The sequence below is a fragment of the Melanotaenia boesemani genome, chromosome 1 (genome assembly GCF_017639745.1).
Source record: "Melanotaenia boesemani isolate fMelBoe1 chromosome 1, fMelBoe1.pri, whole genome shotgun sequence".
NCBI lineage: Eukaryota > Metazoa > Chordata > Actinopteri > Atheriniformes > Melanotaeniidae > Melanotaenia > Melanotaenia boesemani.
The window spans coordinates 26263115-26277311 of record NC_055682.1 but is presented as its reverse complement, the minus strand read 5'-3'; the positions used below and the strand labels follow the sequence as shown (position 1 = coordinate 26277311).

Below are 14197 nucleotides of genomic sequence, written 5' to 3'. Positions count from 1 at the left end.
AAACAAAGCTTCTGATTCTGAACGTGTTCCTCACAGCGACTCACGTTTCTGAGGCTGAACTGTCAATTCAGGAATTCTCTTTTCTGCTGAGTTTGTACACCAGATGTGCCAGCAGCTGTACAGTCTTAGTTACCATACACAGTCACACACACACAGCAGCATAAACACACAGGGACGGTGTCTCCATCAAAACTATGCAGCCATAATTTAGTTTTGCTCCCGCGTCCCTTAAGGGGACATCGAGGCAAGTTTGAAATTAACAAACTGGCAGTAACAACTGTGCCCTCGCTCAAGGACGCCAATCTGACAAGGGCACTTCTAAGCATTCACAGCCACATTCACAGCTATTGTCAGCCATGCAGGGGGTGTGGGGAGGGCTGTGAAAAGAGAGCTTGTGGAGTGATTGTAAGGGACAGTATGGCCCTGAGCTACACACACAGAGGGTTTTATTAAACTCATAAATCACAATGACGACAGACGCCGTCTCAGAGAGGAGACTGTCTGAGCGGGAAGGTTAGTGAAATGAAAGTGGAGGGAGACACAAACACATTAACACACCTTTGTGATTCTCAAAACAAAAATGGTGCACTTCAGCAATACACCCAAACAAACCACGAGCTGAGCACTCAGGTGTGACCCTTTACCCCGTTTCTCTGCTTTCTGAGTTCCTTTTTAAACACCCAAAAATCATGATCATTAAAACATAAACCGTTTGATTTCATCTTGTTGAAGGTTTCATCTGAGTTCACACAATCTAACATCATGAAACACTGAAGATTTTTTAGAACATTTTAATATTTTTACACACATTACATTATGCATATAAAATGCACTGCATATTAAAAAAATGTCAATAGTGTAAATAAGTTACAGAAACAAACTCAAGCCAGAAAAATAAGTTTAGTACTATGAGAGGTTGTAGTGAAAGCAGCTGAACATGTCTTTTAATCTGAATAGTTCTAGAGGCAGTTGTAAATACAGCCCTAGTTCCAAAAACATGGAGATGCTGTGTAAATAAAAACTGAAATCTTATAATCCCATATTTTATTTACCAAAAGAACATGAGCAACATAGAGGAAGAGACATTTTGCCATTTCATGGAGAATATTAGCTCATTTTGAATTTGTTAATGGCAGCAACACATCTTAAAAAACTTGAAACGGGGCAACGAAAAGCTGGAACAGCAACTGGCACAAATCAAAAACAACTGAAAGAGCATTCAACAACTAATTATGTTAACTGTCAACATGTCAGTAACATGACTGGGTATAAAAAGGGCATTTCAAAGATGCAGAGCCTCCTATAAAAGGGGGGACGGAGTTTACCAATCTGCAACAAAACTGCCTCTAAACATTGTGGAACAGTTTAAAAAAAATGTAAAATTACAAAAACTTTGAAGATCCCACCATCTTCAGTGTATAATATCTTCAAAAAATTCAGAGAATCAGAAGTCATCTCTGTGTGCATGGGGCAAGGTAGAAAGTCAAAAATGGTGCATACAATCTTCGAACGTTAGGTATCACTGCATTTAAAACAGGCATGATTCTCTACTGGATATCACTACATAGGCCAAGGAACATGCCCAGAAATCCGTAAATACAGGTTAAAGCTCTGTCATGCAAAAAAGAAGCCATATGAGAACATGATTCAGAAACACCACCATCTTCTCTGGACCAAAGCACTTTTAAAGTAGTCTGAGGCATGGCAAGTGGAAAACTGTTCTGTGGTTACATGAATCAAAACATGAAATTCTCTTTTGAAACCATGGACACTGTCCTTTAAACTGTAAGGGGCTATGTAATCAGTGGATAGTTTAAAAGCCTGCATCTTTGATGGTATGGGCCATATTAGTCCCTTTGGTGTGGCATCTTCCACATCTGTATAGGCTGCACCAATGCTAGAGAGGTTCTAGAGCAACATCTGCGCCCATCCAGGCGACTCTTTCAGGGACGGCCTTGCAGATTTTACACACATCCATCACAACAGCATAGCTTCACAGGAGAAGAGTTCGTGTGCTGAATAGAAAACCTTTGGTGCAACATGAAATGAAAAATCTGACAATGAAGGTCCAGGACTGTTGTGCAGTTAGACTCTTGCATCAGCCAGGAATGGGACAACATTCCTCTTCTGAAACTCCTGGAACTGGTCTCACTTCCCAGATGTTTACAGACCATCGCTAAAAGAGGAGGGGATGCTACACAATGACTGCTTTCCCACTGTGGGTAGGTAGGAACTTTTTGAAGTTCCTGTAACCTTTTCAGGAATAAGACCGTTTTTTCATGCATTCAGACAGATAGGGTAATAAGGATCACGGCCCTCAGTTCCTATAACCATTTTAGGTCCTACTGCGAGGCAGGGTCTTTTCGAGATTCCATAGGAACCCTCATGACGTAGGTGTTTGGTGATTGGTAGCTACGCCCCTTGCCAGATTTCACCATTTTTAAAAACCACTGTTGCAGCTACGGACGACAACAATATTAGCTTCTTGGTATTTTCCCTTCCTGTATTATTTATGGGTTTTGTTTTGTTATGTGGCACTAAAGTAACATGTCCCTGTTGCAGACAGTTCCCCTGGGAAAGAGCAGTTCATAGAACGAAATTCGAGGCTGTTTTTAGAACTGCGTTCGTAGATCTTCTCTGTCCAAACATCGCTGTGGTGCATTTTTTTTAAATGTGTTGCAGCCATCAAATTCAAAATGAGCCAATATTTTCCATTAAACAGTAAAATGTCTTGATTTTAACATCTGATACATTCTAATATGAAAAAACATGGGTTCATGAGATTTAAAAATCACTGCTTTCTTTTTTTTTAGCATTTTACACAGCATCCCAACATTTTTGGACTTGGGTTTGTAATTTTACAACATAATGCAGTATTTCTTAAATGCACAATCTAAAACAGTGGGATACAAGCAAGTTTAAAAAAACAGATATGCATTTTTTCTTTTAGTTAATTAACATCCGGCTGTAATATAATGTAAACATAGCCAGAGAGGATTTTAGAGATGACATTTAAAATACACTGTGAACAAACAGCTATGTAGTGAAAGACACAATACATTTATATATTTTTTTTATCTAAAATAAACATTAGCAAGTAATGTAGTATTAGTATTTATAGTGCAAAGGCAAATGCATTTAGGTCCAATACATGATTACATCAATACCAACATTTTATGAGCATTTAGATCTGTATAAACACACAAACACACAAATCAGTGCATCCGTATCTGGATTTTGTTTTGAATGTGTACTTCTACTATCTGTACAGTTAGTGTATCAAAATGTACATCTCTGTACAAGCAGCAACCATGTGGTCAGTTATATTTGTTTACAGAAATAAGCAAATAATTATGTATACAGCTGCTACATTTGGCAAAATCTGATCTGTATTTCAGGTTCCTAGTTTTAAAGTACCAGAGATAATGAGCTGGCCAGTCTAAACACTCCTTTAAAACCTACTATTTCTGTTTCCTTTGCTATATACTACACACGTTTTAAGGTGGTAGGAGTAAAAGTGAAGTTGATTCAGCTCACACAACAAAGAACATATTACAGAAAAACCCCCAAAGTCCTGGTCAGTATTTCCTATCTTAATCTGTGTTGAGATTACAACAGATAGTGTCATAAGTAATGCCACTAGGAACAGAATCTAACAAGGCTTGATGTAAATGTGTTAAAACACAATTCTAGCCAAGGCCAGAGAGACCAGGTCTGTTAGATGCCTTCACAATGACCTCCTTCTTCACAAGCCTTTGGTCACAACACTGAACATATAATTTTAAACACACAGTTAACAATTAAATAAGGCACTGCAACAGCCATCCAACACAAAACATGCTAAAACCTGTTCCAACGCTAGTAAAGTGATGTAGTGTAAGTGTAGGTCCTCATAAAGTGAAGCATTTCATTAAAAAGATTAAACTAAAAAAATAAATAATGTGATTTTGCACAGGCACCACTGAAGGGGGGGGGGGGGGGACCATGGGCACTACATGTAGCAAATAATTTCTCTCTTTTCACACAAGGAAAACTTTAAAAGTATTGAAGAAATGGGTTTCTGACTGCTTTTGATAATAGGACTTTTTAAGGGTTACCACTAATTATCTGCTTTGTGTCCTAAAATACGCAACATGTCCCTCTTTTTTAACATTTTCCAATAGTCTAAAGAAGCTTCAAATCAATAACTGGAGTGCATCAATGAGTAAAACTGGAAAGGAAATAAGAAGTCAAATTCTGACAGCTAAAGTTTTTGTTCTTTGTTTTTTTGCAGGTCATCAAATTATCACAGCACACATTATCACTGGTCAAAACCTTCATGTGTAAACCAGAGTTCTCCATTGTTGCATAGTACTGAGCTGTTGACCAAATACCGGTAAACCCGAAGTTTCATTGCGTGCCCGACCTGCCAAAATGACTTCACTGTCTGTTGGATTTTGTGGGTATCAACAACTGCTGCTGCTAATCCAGCTGTTGTAAAGAGGCCTGGAATTAAAATAATTGCCAAGAGTCTGGCTAAGGTAATGTGTTAAGGATTACTTTAAGTAAAAATTGCACTTCTTTTTCACAAACTCTGTTTTTGAATGCAGTTCGATCATTCTGACAATGTGGAGGTAGTCCTTAAAAGAACAGTAAGGTCAGTCAGTCATGGCCTGGTTTGTCAAATCTGTTCTTAGATCTCAGGTTTTACCACTTTTTACCTGTTTTATAATATCTATTATAACATCAAATATTTCCATGGTAACATTTTCTGACATTTCATAGACTAAAACTGTTAATGTATCAATGGTTGTTCCTACCAACCTTTAGGTCAATTACAACTATGACAAGGTATAACTTTGTTGATTCCATTTAGTAGCTGTGTCATTGTCTCAAATAGTAAATAAGCTTTTTTCATGGCGAACATTTTTACTTGAAACAGAACCGTTAGCTCAGGTTTACTAACGAGCAGCTTCCCACTTCTTGTGTATACTGGCTAGCTGTAGGACGACACTGCTGCAGACCTTCACTCTGTAAATGGGATGCAGCCGTCATTATTACACCTCTTCTACTATATCAAGTCACCATGTCTCTCTTGAAAATCGCTCATGCCAACACAATGTTACTAAAATGTGCTAAAAAGCCTGTTTACTTTTTTTAGATCTTTTTAATCTTGTTTTTTTTATGTCTCTGACCAAATCTGAAGCCGAGCAGGCAGCAACATCGCACCTCTGTGTACCCAATGAGAATACCTTTTCCTGTGGCTACTGTGTGTTCCCGAGGAAGTCTAACGAGCAAAACAAAAATAAATCATTTCAGCCCTTCTTCAGAGCCGAATGGGCAAACTACTATTAGTCTTAAAAGTGCAAACATCACCACCCATCTGCTAAGACAACTGGAAGTAAACACCAAAAACCAGAATGAGATGGAAGGAGCTCCAGTAACATCCAGATTTGATGAAAGTGGAATTTTTCAAATATGATCGAAAACTTCTAATGAGATGTCACCCTGTTCTGCTTCTTCACTCAGTAAACATGGAGTGCTCCTGGATCGTGAGGCCCCAAAATAAACAAAAATCCCAAGTAACACTCATGAAAAAGAGTGAAGAAGAAGAGGAAGGTTCATGTTGTGTTCTTCTTCTGCTCTTGTATTCAGCCCTCATCTTTTGCGTGCATCAAGATAATTCCACAGACTGGGATCAAAAGAGGAGCAGCTCTCACAGGTTGCTGTCCTGACTGGAAGGTTCAGGCGCCAGCTTCTTGTGTCGAGGCGAGGTGGAGGCAGCTAGTTTGGTTGGGGAGGGCGAGGCAGTTGCAGATGAGTCACTACCCCCACCTTCAGATCCAGAGGGGACGGAGGAGAGGTGTGGAACCGGAGGAGCCTTCTTTCTTCCCAGAAAGCTTCCTTCTAGTACACCCCTCTTCCTCCCTCCTCCATCTGCTTTCCCCACATCGCCCCCTGATCCAACGCCATCTAGCTCCTCTGGCTGAGAATGCACCTTACGCCTAACATCCCCTCCTGGAATTGGGCTGTCTGGAGGTTGCCGTGGAGATTCTTGACTGCCTTCTGTTTTTGTCCCCAAGATGCTCCCGGCTGTGAAGTTAGAGCTCACACTGGTGGTGCGGGAAGCCCAGAGCTCCATGACTGAGGCTCTCCTCTCGCTGTCCTCAGAGCTGAAGTCACAAAGCGAACAGCGGGCATCAGGGGTCTGGTGAGGGCCATGGTTGGATGTCTGACCTGGGTTGTCCAGGGCACCGCGGCTCAGGCTGAAGTTCTGGAAGTCTCTGTGGAAACGCATACTGGGGTCAGTTATAGGGCAAGAACAACTCAGCATTTTCTAAGCTTACAAGCATAATCAGATTATTATTAGAAGAGACACTCATTTCCAGACCAGGTGTTAGTAGCACAGTACTGTATTATGTACAGCACCCACACTGGATAGCTTCCACCTCTCCTTGAGCTGTCTGCACCTGACAAGCTCTCCATTGAAAACACACACCAGATGTCAGTAATATGGTGCAGGTAAATGAAAAGATAGAGAAGCAGCAGGGCTTTCTGGATGAGGAGCATCACAAGAATGGTCAAGTCTTAACTCATTTTTAATACAAGACCTTATTTTTAGTCATGCTCAGTTGTGGTTTAATTTCTGAGCTTTCCGGCACTAGCATCTAATTATAATCAGAACTAATGGATTTTGATTAAGAAAAAAAAATCTTCACAAGTAGCCTTTTCATTGCATTAGTTCATTGCATTAAAAATGAATAGTTTGACCAAAATTAGCTATATTTTTATAAAGTGCAGTATTTGAAGCATTTGGTAAACGTTATTACACCTGTAGCTGTGGAAGGACTCGGTCCGACGGGCGCGAGCCAGCAGGGGACTTTCTCTGTAAGGCCTCACAGCTCCATAAGTAGCCTGGCTCTCAGGAATGGGCTCCTGGGCCTGTAACTGCAGACTGAGGTACAGACAAGTTAGATAAGATGATGCCTAATATTTCAGACAGAATGTATGGGCTGGTAGGTATAGTAGGTGCATGGTATGGTGAATGTGCTGTCTCCAACCTTGAGCAGGACTCTCTGAGGCGCGTGTGGTGCAGCACAGAGGGGGCGGGGCTTATGTTTGGTGTTGCACAGCGGGATGTGCTCAGGTCACACTGGTCCAGCAGCTGTAGAAGCTCCTCCTCTGTCGGTCCACCTACATCTACCAAAGACAAACACAAAGATGGGTTGTCTTTAAGAAAAACTACCAAACTGGCTTCTGACACCTTGTGATCACTTTAGTTTATCTAATATCGCTCTGTTTCTCCTGCGGCGAGTCCTCACCCTCTTTCTTCTTCTCTTCTCCTTTGTTTGCCATGTCCATCGCAGTGGTCAAGTCCCACATTTGGATGCTGCCGTTGCCGTGACCGGTGAACAGATAACGTCGTGGTCGAGACCCCATTCGACTGGAACCCTCACACTCCCTTACCATAAAGCAGGAGATGGTGGTTCCATCCACTGACTGCACCTCACAGATCCTGATTCGCAAAGAAAAATGTAAAAATGAACCATAGAAATACAAAAATGTAATTGAAGAAGAGCTGAGAAAGGCAGATGGAGGATACTGTACCTTTTTCCAGTTGAAGACAGCCTCACAAACAATTTGTTGGTGATGGGGATGACCTTCTGAATGAAAACCTGTTGATCATCTCTCTCTCCAAATGGGCCTGAGAGCAGAAGACACCAAAACCTATTACCAGTTCACCTTTTTTCCAGTCGCCCTTGTGTGAATCCCAAACAACCAGTCTTCATACATGTTAATCTGTATTTCTATGCTGTGTTTTTTCTTTGAACTTTATTCCAAACCTTCTCACCTATATCATTCCCAGAGCAGTAGCTTCCATGGCTTTCCGTCTCTTCCAGAGACAGAATCTTAAAAGAAGCCAGAGGGGTGGAGCCGGGCTGGGTGGAGATCATCCCTCTGAAGCGGGTCACCGTCCATGTCCGAACATGGTTGTTGTCCGCGCACACTAACACACACACACACACCAAAGAAAAACACAAAGGAAACTCAGAAAGACACATAATGCAAAATGAGCATTACTAAGGAAATGATGATTAGCAGTAACAGCCTGGAGTGTATGAAAACACACGGCTAAACTTTCCTCACCTGATACTAGATGTTTCTCAGACAACATGATCTTTGTCACTGGGCTTCTGTGCACAGTGAACGTCTGAAAGAGCTGAGGACCAGATCCCACTGTCTCCGGGTGTTGGACGATCACTCTTACTGCACCACTGCTAGTCCCATAAGCTATCTCAATCCAGTTCCCACTCACGCCTGCGAGCAGGGACAAAGAAGACAAAAAAAATAATAATAATTAATAAAAAAAAGAAGGTGAATGACTCATTTGTATTACATTAGAAATCGTTTTACATCCTGACACCTGCGACTACCAGAAAAGGACTGCATGGAAGTCTTTGGAATAAAATATCTTCTTTTCACCTTTGGTGGGGAACTTACTGGTTTTAGGCGTGAGGTAGACGGACAGCGCTGTGATGGCGTCATTTGAAGGGTCGTGATAAAGCTCAGTCACCAACAAATCATTGTCCTTCATCCTCAGTGGGAACTTTTGCATATCTGAGAAGAAAAGGAGGCCCCAGTGTTAAAGTGTCAGTACTTTCTGAAATCCTCCTCACTACACAACCCCTAATCCTCCTACAATTTAAGTTTGAACTTCATTTGACAACAATGCTATACCAGGCTACAAAATCCTTTAAATTAGAATTTTTGGCAGCATTTTATAAGCAATGTATTTGGAAATTAGATGGAATATTTTCTTATTCTGTAACAGGTACTAACGTCCACGAAACAGTGACATCCTGAAGACAGATTATGTTCATGCATGTGTGTGTACCTATATAATAGATAGAGCCGTTGTTGCATCCCAGTAGTAGGAAGGATCCTGCTGTGTCACAACTGGTGATGGGAACCACATCTTGAACCTGATGCACATACAAATAATTTATATATAAAACATAGAGAAGATGGTGATTTCAACGCTCCAGTAAACAGAGACATCTGTGGTTTTGTTGAAAACCTGCCTGCTGAGGGTAATCACCTCTATACAGCCAATTATCATCTTTACAAAGTGACAAAAACACTTCCTCCATCTCCCTACATGACACCCTAATGGCTCCGTGTGTCCTACCTGCCAGTGTTGTGTGACTGCGTTCCACACCCCAACCTTTCCTGTGTGGCTTGTAGCGACGAGCTGGCTGCCGATGAAGAAGAGGTCATCAACAGGTACGCCAAGACTAAATACACCTGAGGCAGAAAAGAACAGAAATTGACATACAGTACTTTTAAGGAGGAGCCTAAGAAAGGTCCAGGAGGTCAGAGTGGACATCTGTGGTAATATGATTTAAAAACTACTCAATAATATTTTCTGGTCTAGCAGTCAGAAGGGGCCAAACTCTAAAGCACACTGTGACAGAATATTTCTTCCGTTTTAGGAGACTCATGTCTTGAAACACACCTATCTGGCTACCGCTGCCTCCATCTTGAATACTCCAGAGGATGATTCTGCTTTCAGAGGCGGCAGCCACCATCTTGTCTTTGTCTCCGTGTGGACCGCCAACCACCTTGGCATTAAGTGCAATACGCTCAATCGTCCAGTCAAGATAGGGTGACGAAAACACCTGCTGCCATCCAGATGATTCCTTTATCCTGCGGTGAAAGCATGCACATAACGTTGTCCTTCCCTGCTTAAACAAGCCTTCAATCTGGGGACATATCGGAGTGATAAGTGTGTGCAAGTTTGCCCATTTTATTAAAAAACAAAACTCATGACTGTAGCTTTATACGTACATTACAGGTTCAGCAGTATTTAGTCAAAAACATGAGGCGTGTGCACACACACACACACAAAAACATATTCACATCATGAATATTTAATGTCTTCCACTTTTTCATTAGGGTGGCAAAAGAAATGTCAGCATATTACCTGTAGCAGATGACAAAGTGTGCATAAGCCGCCACAATCCAGTTATGGTGTCCTGCTATAATCAACACTTTTCTGGGGTCGACCATGGGGCCTACACACATACACACACACAGAATACACACAAACACGCTACTTTCATTGGCTCATACTCAGAGTGAGTTGCCTTTTTTCAGCTTATGATTCATCACTTATTTTCTGAAATAAGAGGCTGCACATGTCTAGCGGGCACATCTCCATATCTCATGCATTGCGTTATGGTTCACTATGCTCTGTTATCATTGTCAGCAGGGATCAGGCAGATGTGAAACTAGGCTACTTCAGTGCTGTTAGTGTGCCTGAATGATGTCAGGTCACATTAGCTGCAGCATTAATGCACTCTTACAGAGAAACACAAACGTATATTGTATTGTACTTTCTTACTAACATGTGGCACAGACGAGCAAATTGTGACGGAACTAGTACGTATGCTGGACACAGTTTGTGAAGGACAGGCAGAAGACAAACACAAAACCCACTATGGACTTCTTACCCAGTTTGTGGGTGTCATCTGCAGCAGAGAATGAAGCGTGAGGAAGGGCGCCGACACGGCTGAAGCCCTCTGCTCCACTCGGACCCGGTCGCTCATCAGAGGCTGCCGAGGGAGGGCTTGACTTACGGGCGGGAACAGCTGTCCAAAAAAAAAAAAAAAAACATGAACTGAAGCTCTACTTTATGGTTTTATACAAGTCTAACTTGAAGGCAGACAATTCCCAACCAGAGTTGGTTTAAGGCTAAACCTGTTTAGAAAATCATTCACTACAGTTTCAGTTCATTTTGTGTTATCCTGTTTCATGTCTTTCTCAATTACCTGGAGGTGGCAGGTAACCGTGGAAGAGGACGCTACCACATGATGAGCGGTCCAGCTCTTCACACAGCAGGAGGCGTCGCACTGTGCGCATACACACAGGAGCATACACAAACACAAACAGCAACTACAATTAGCACATCATGACCAGAATGGGGTCTTTTATTACATTCTTGTCAGGAGTCCTCTTTATTATTTTACTTACAATTTAGTACATTAGCCTTCAATTTGTATTTGCTATACTGGATTAGTCCACCTTGTAGACAAACCACACGTGTCTGATCACATCCTGACTTTGAGTTGGATCAATTCAGCAAGATTTCTAATGTCATTTCTTTGCAATGAATCACATGTTAATTCACAATCATTTTAGGAAGGTGATCAGTTGTTTTTTTTTTCTACTAACTTTCCTATTCAAGTTTGCAGAAAATGCAGGGAAGTAGCAAACTCTGAAACAGGATGTAAATCAACATGTACATGGAACTAGCAGTGTATGGAGTTTGATTTTTTGGGTCAGATCATATCTGACGCTCAAAAGAAATCTGATATTATAGGAAAATAGTTAAAAGATAGCAAATCATCCAACAATAACATTTCATCTCCACAACATAATTCTTAGTAGTAAAACGGCTTTACAGTATATGTGTGCCACTAATTTGTGGAATAAAGTTCACCACAAACTCCATTTCTTCCTTAAACTTTGTTCACCAACCTAAAGGAGTAATCCCGTAGAACTCTGCTTCATGTCGCAAGATGCTGATGTTTACACCTCTACAAATAAAAAAAGAAACACAGCATAAATACTTTATAAGACCCTGGCTAAAAACAGTTTCATCTTAAAATAAACAGAATTTTATGAAGCCAACTTCTTACCGCAGGTCCAGTTCTTTGGTTCGAAGAAAATTGAGAATTGGTGCAAAAGCTGTCGGGTCTCTGTCAATAAATATCTGAAAGTGAGAACTTTGTTGAGAAAAAAGGTATTGATGAGGATTAAAAGTCCTGCTGTGTGCTTTTTGGTTTGTTTTCCTTTTGGTTTGGACATGTATTTTTAGCTGATTAATTCTCCAGGAACACAATTTTAATAATAGTTAATAATACTACTACTAGAATATATGCAGGTCTATGCAAACTGTACATTGTACGGCAGCACAAAGGTCAATGAAATCAAGATATATCATACCTGGTTTAAGCTCACATTAATCATTTGTTCTTAGCCTTTTATCTTATATTTGTGACTTCAGATGTGGCCTGCTCATGCTGTCCTAGTTTTAGAAGAAGAAGAAGCAACAAAAGATTACTCACAGCTCCAGTTTCATCCCGAAGAGTGGATATCCTTCCACTCAGTAAACTAGAAGACAAACACCCACACACACACACACACACAGTTCTTCAGTTAGCCAAAGCAGTTCTCAATTTCCACGTATCAACAGTGTAATCACTAACTGGATTTATTTCTACATCAACAAACACCTGACAGTTAAGACCAGATTATTACCCAAACAACATGTAATCCACCACAGTTGTTCTCATTTGAGATTCATATATTTAAAAAATGTCTACGCTGACTGAAACTGAGGCCAGTTGGTGCAGAGAGACTGACAGGCAGGAAGGCAGACAGGTGCACTGGCAGACAGTCTGACAGGCATTTACACCACTCGGTCAGCTGTTTTCAGACTAAGCTCGGTCTAGTGTTTGAGTCTGTTAGGAACACAGTATCTGACCAACTCTGATCAGCTGTCTCACTCAGAGTATATTATCTTGTCCAGATTTTTTTTTTAAGTGAAAATTTTGGATCTTGCTTCAGCTAACTTACAAAGCATAAATATTTTATACTTATTCCAGTAAAGGACCTTGTTTCATTTTCAAACCTCTTCCAATAATACTGTGAATGTAATCACCTTTTATTTTGCACAACAGGCATGAGTAACACAAAGCTGACAAGAAAAATGCAACATCCCAAATGAACGTTGATTATAAAATTATTTATTTTCAACCAGTATAGCCTCAGTTTTTACAAGTCTGGTTCCTACAAGCTGTTGCATAGTGGCTAAAATCTGGGCAATTGTAGAAAAGCTACACGTTCACGTCAGGTAAGCTGCAGCAGTGAAGTGGGAAGAGGACATCCACAATCAGTCCAGAAACATGGCTCTGTCAATGAGCTACATGCCATCTGCATCATGCACATTTGAAAACTATAAAGGCTGACATTTACCAACCTTGAGAAGAAAGAGTCTGGGATCCACATCAGAGTCTGTCTGGAGGTGCTGAACCTAGGAAAAAAAATCACAATAGTTTGATTATAACAGACATTTCTTTATGTCAAATGCAGGATCGAAGCATGAAACTTAAGACTGGATTGTTTTGTTTATTAAGCTCACTATAGCTGTTTAAAACACTAACTGGTGTAATTAAAATAAGATAACTAATTGTCTTTTGGAGACATGGTACAGTGTGTACGATTTGAATTATTAAATTATTTCTATGAGTAAAGATTAAGTACGCGACCTTGTGTGACGTTTCTTCTTCAATTACATCCACTGTTGTTTGGTCATGCATAAATGATCATAACATGCAAGTAGCCAGAGCTCAAATTTCCGAAAAAGAAAGAAAGAAAATAAGCAGAAGAACAGAACAGATGACAAACATCTGCTAAAGTGTCCCGTAGACTTAGCTTACCTTGTCCCACCGACATTTAACTGGATGATCTCTCCCATCCCGGGCGATGTATTGTTATCATTCGTGGCCATGATTACTGCACCGAATCATATAGTTTATGTGGGGGAAATGGGCTCTTCTAACCGTTTCTGTCACGAAGGCTAGCTTGCTAACGCTCCTCTATGAGCTCAGCTGATGCCCCGACTCCACAGCCTCACAGCCTCTCCCTTGTCCCATCTTCCATTAAAAATCCGCTACACATATGTGGACTGCGCCCGCGTCGTAAAGCCTCCACATAGTGGATAAACAATCTGTTTTTATTTTATTTATTTATTTTCTTTTTCAAAAACACATCCATACGAGAATTTCTTTATTTTGCAGTGATGTCGATTGCTTCCCTGTCCTGCATGTAAATCGTTGGATATCAGCTTGCGCAAAATTTTAGCAACGTGAAACAGCTGTACCGCCCATCAGCGACGACGCAAGATGGTTCACTGCTAAATACTTCCTCTTTCGTTTAAACCGACAGCGGCGTTTATTTATTTATTTATTTATTTTTTTTAAGAAAGGAATGCATTTATTATGTTCAAACGGCATTAAATCTTTGGTTAGACGTTTGACGTGACACATAATCACGCTTTCAAAGAAGTGTGGGCTCCTCGATGCGCTTTAAAGTCACATTTTGAAAGACCTGACCAATCTTGGTTTGAGCATGGTACCATCACGCTGCACAT

General features: G+C 40.8%; 1 protein-coding gene across 1 annotated transcript; it reads right to left on the bottom strand.

The window, feature by feature from the left end:
- Positions 1-4258: 4258 nt before the first annotated feature.
- kctd3 (potassium channel tetramerization domain containing 3) lies at positions 4259-13955 on the bottom strand. Its single transcript, XM_041991889.1, has 19 exons — positions 13485-13955; positions 13025-13078; positions 12111-12156; positions 11682-11755; positions 11521-11579; positions 10812-10892; positions 10494-10631; positions 9965-10055; positions 9497-9687; positions 9170-9285; positions 8876-8963; positions 8482-8598; positions 8128-8298; positions 7832-7987; positions 7588-7684; positions 7302-7495; positions 7041-7179; positions 6812-6934; positions 4259-6263 (listed from the first exon to the last, which is right to left on the bottom strand). The coding sequence occupies exons 1-19, from the start codon at positions 13553-13555 to the stop codon at positions 5696-5698; spliced, it is 2574 nt and encodes an 857-aa protein (XP_041847823.1). The 5' UTR covers positions 13556-13955; the 3' UTR covers positions 4259-5695.
- Positions 13956-14197: the final 242 nt, after the last annotated feature.

Bases quoted from the DNA above. Each gene is read 5' to 3' on its own strand.
- kctd3 (XM_041991889.1), bottom strand. From the start codon at position 13,555: ATGGCCACGAATGATAACAATACATCGCCCGGGATGGGAGAGATCATC. The intron at 8,599-8,875 runs GTACACACACAT...TTTTCTTCTCAG, and splicing joins CGGCTCTATCTATTATATAG to ATATGCAAAAGTTCCCACTG. The intron at 7,988-8,127 runs GTGAGGAAAGTT...TGTGTGTGTTAG, and splicing joins TGAGAAACATCTAGTATCAG to TGTGCGCGGACAACAACCAT.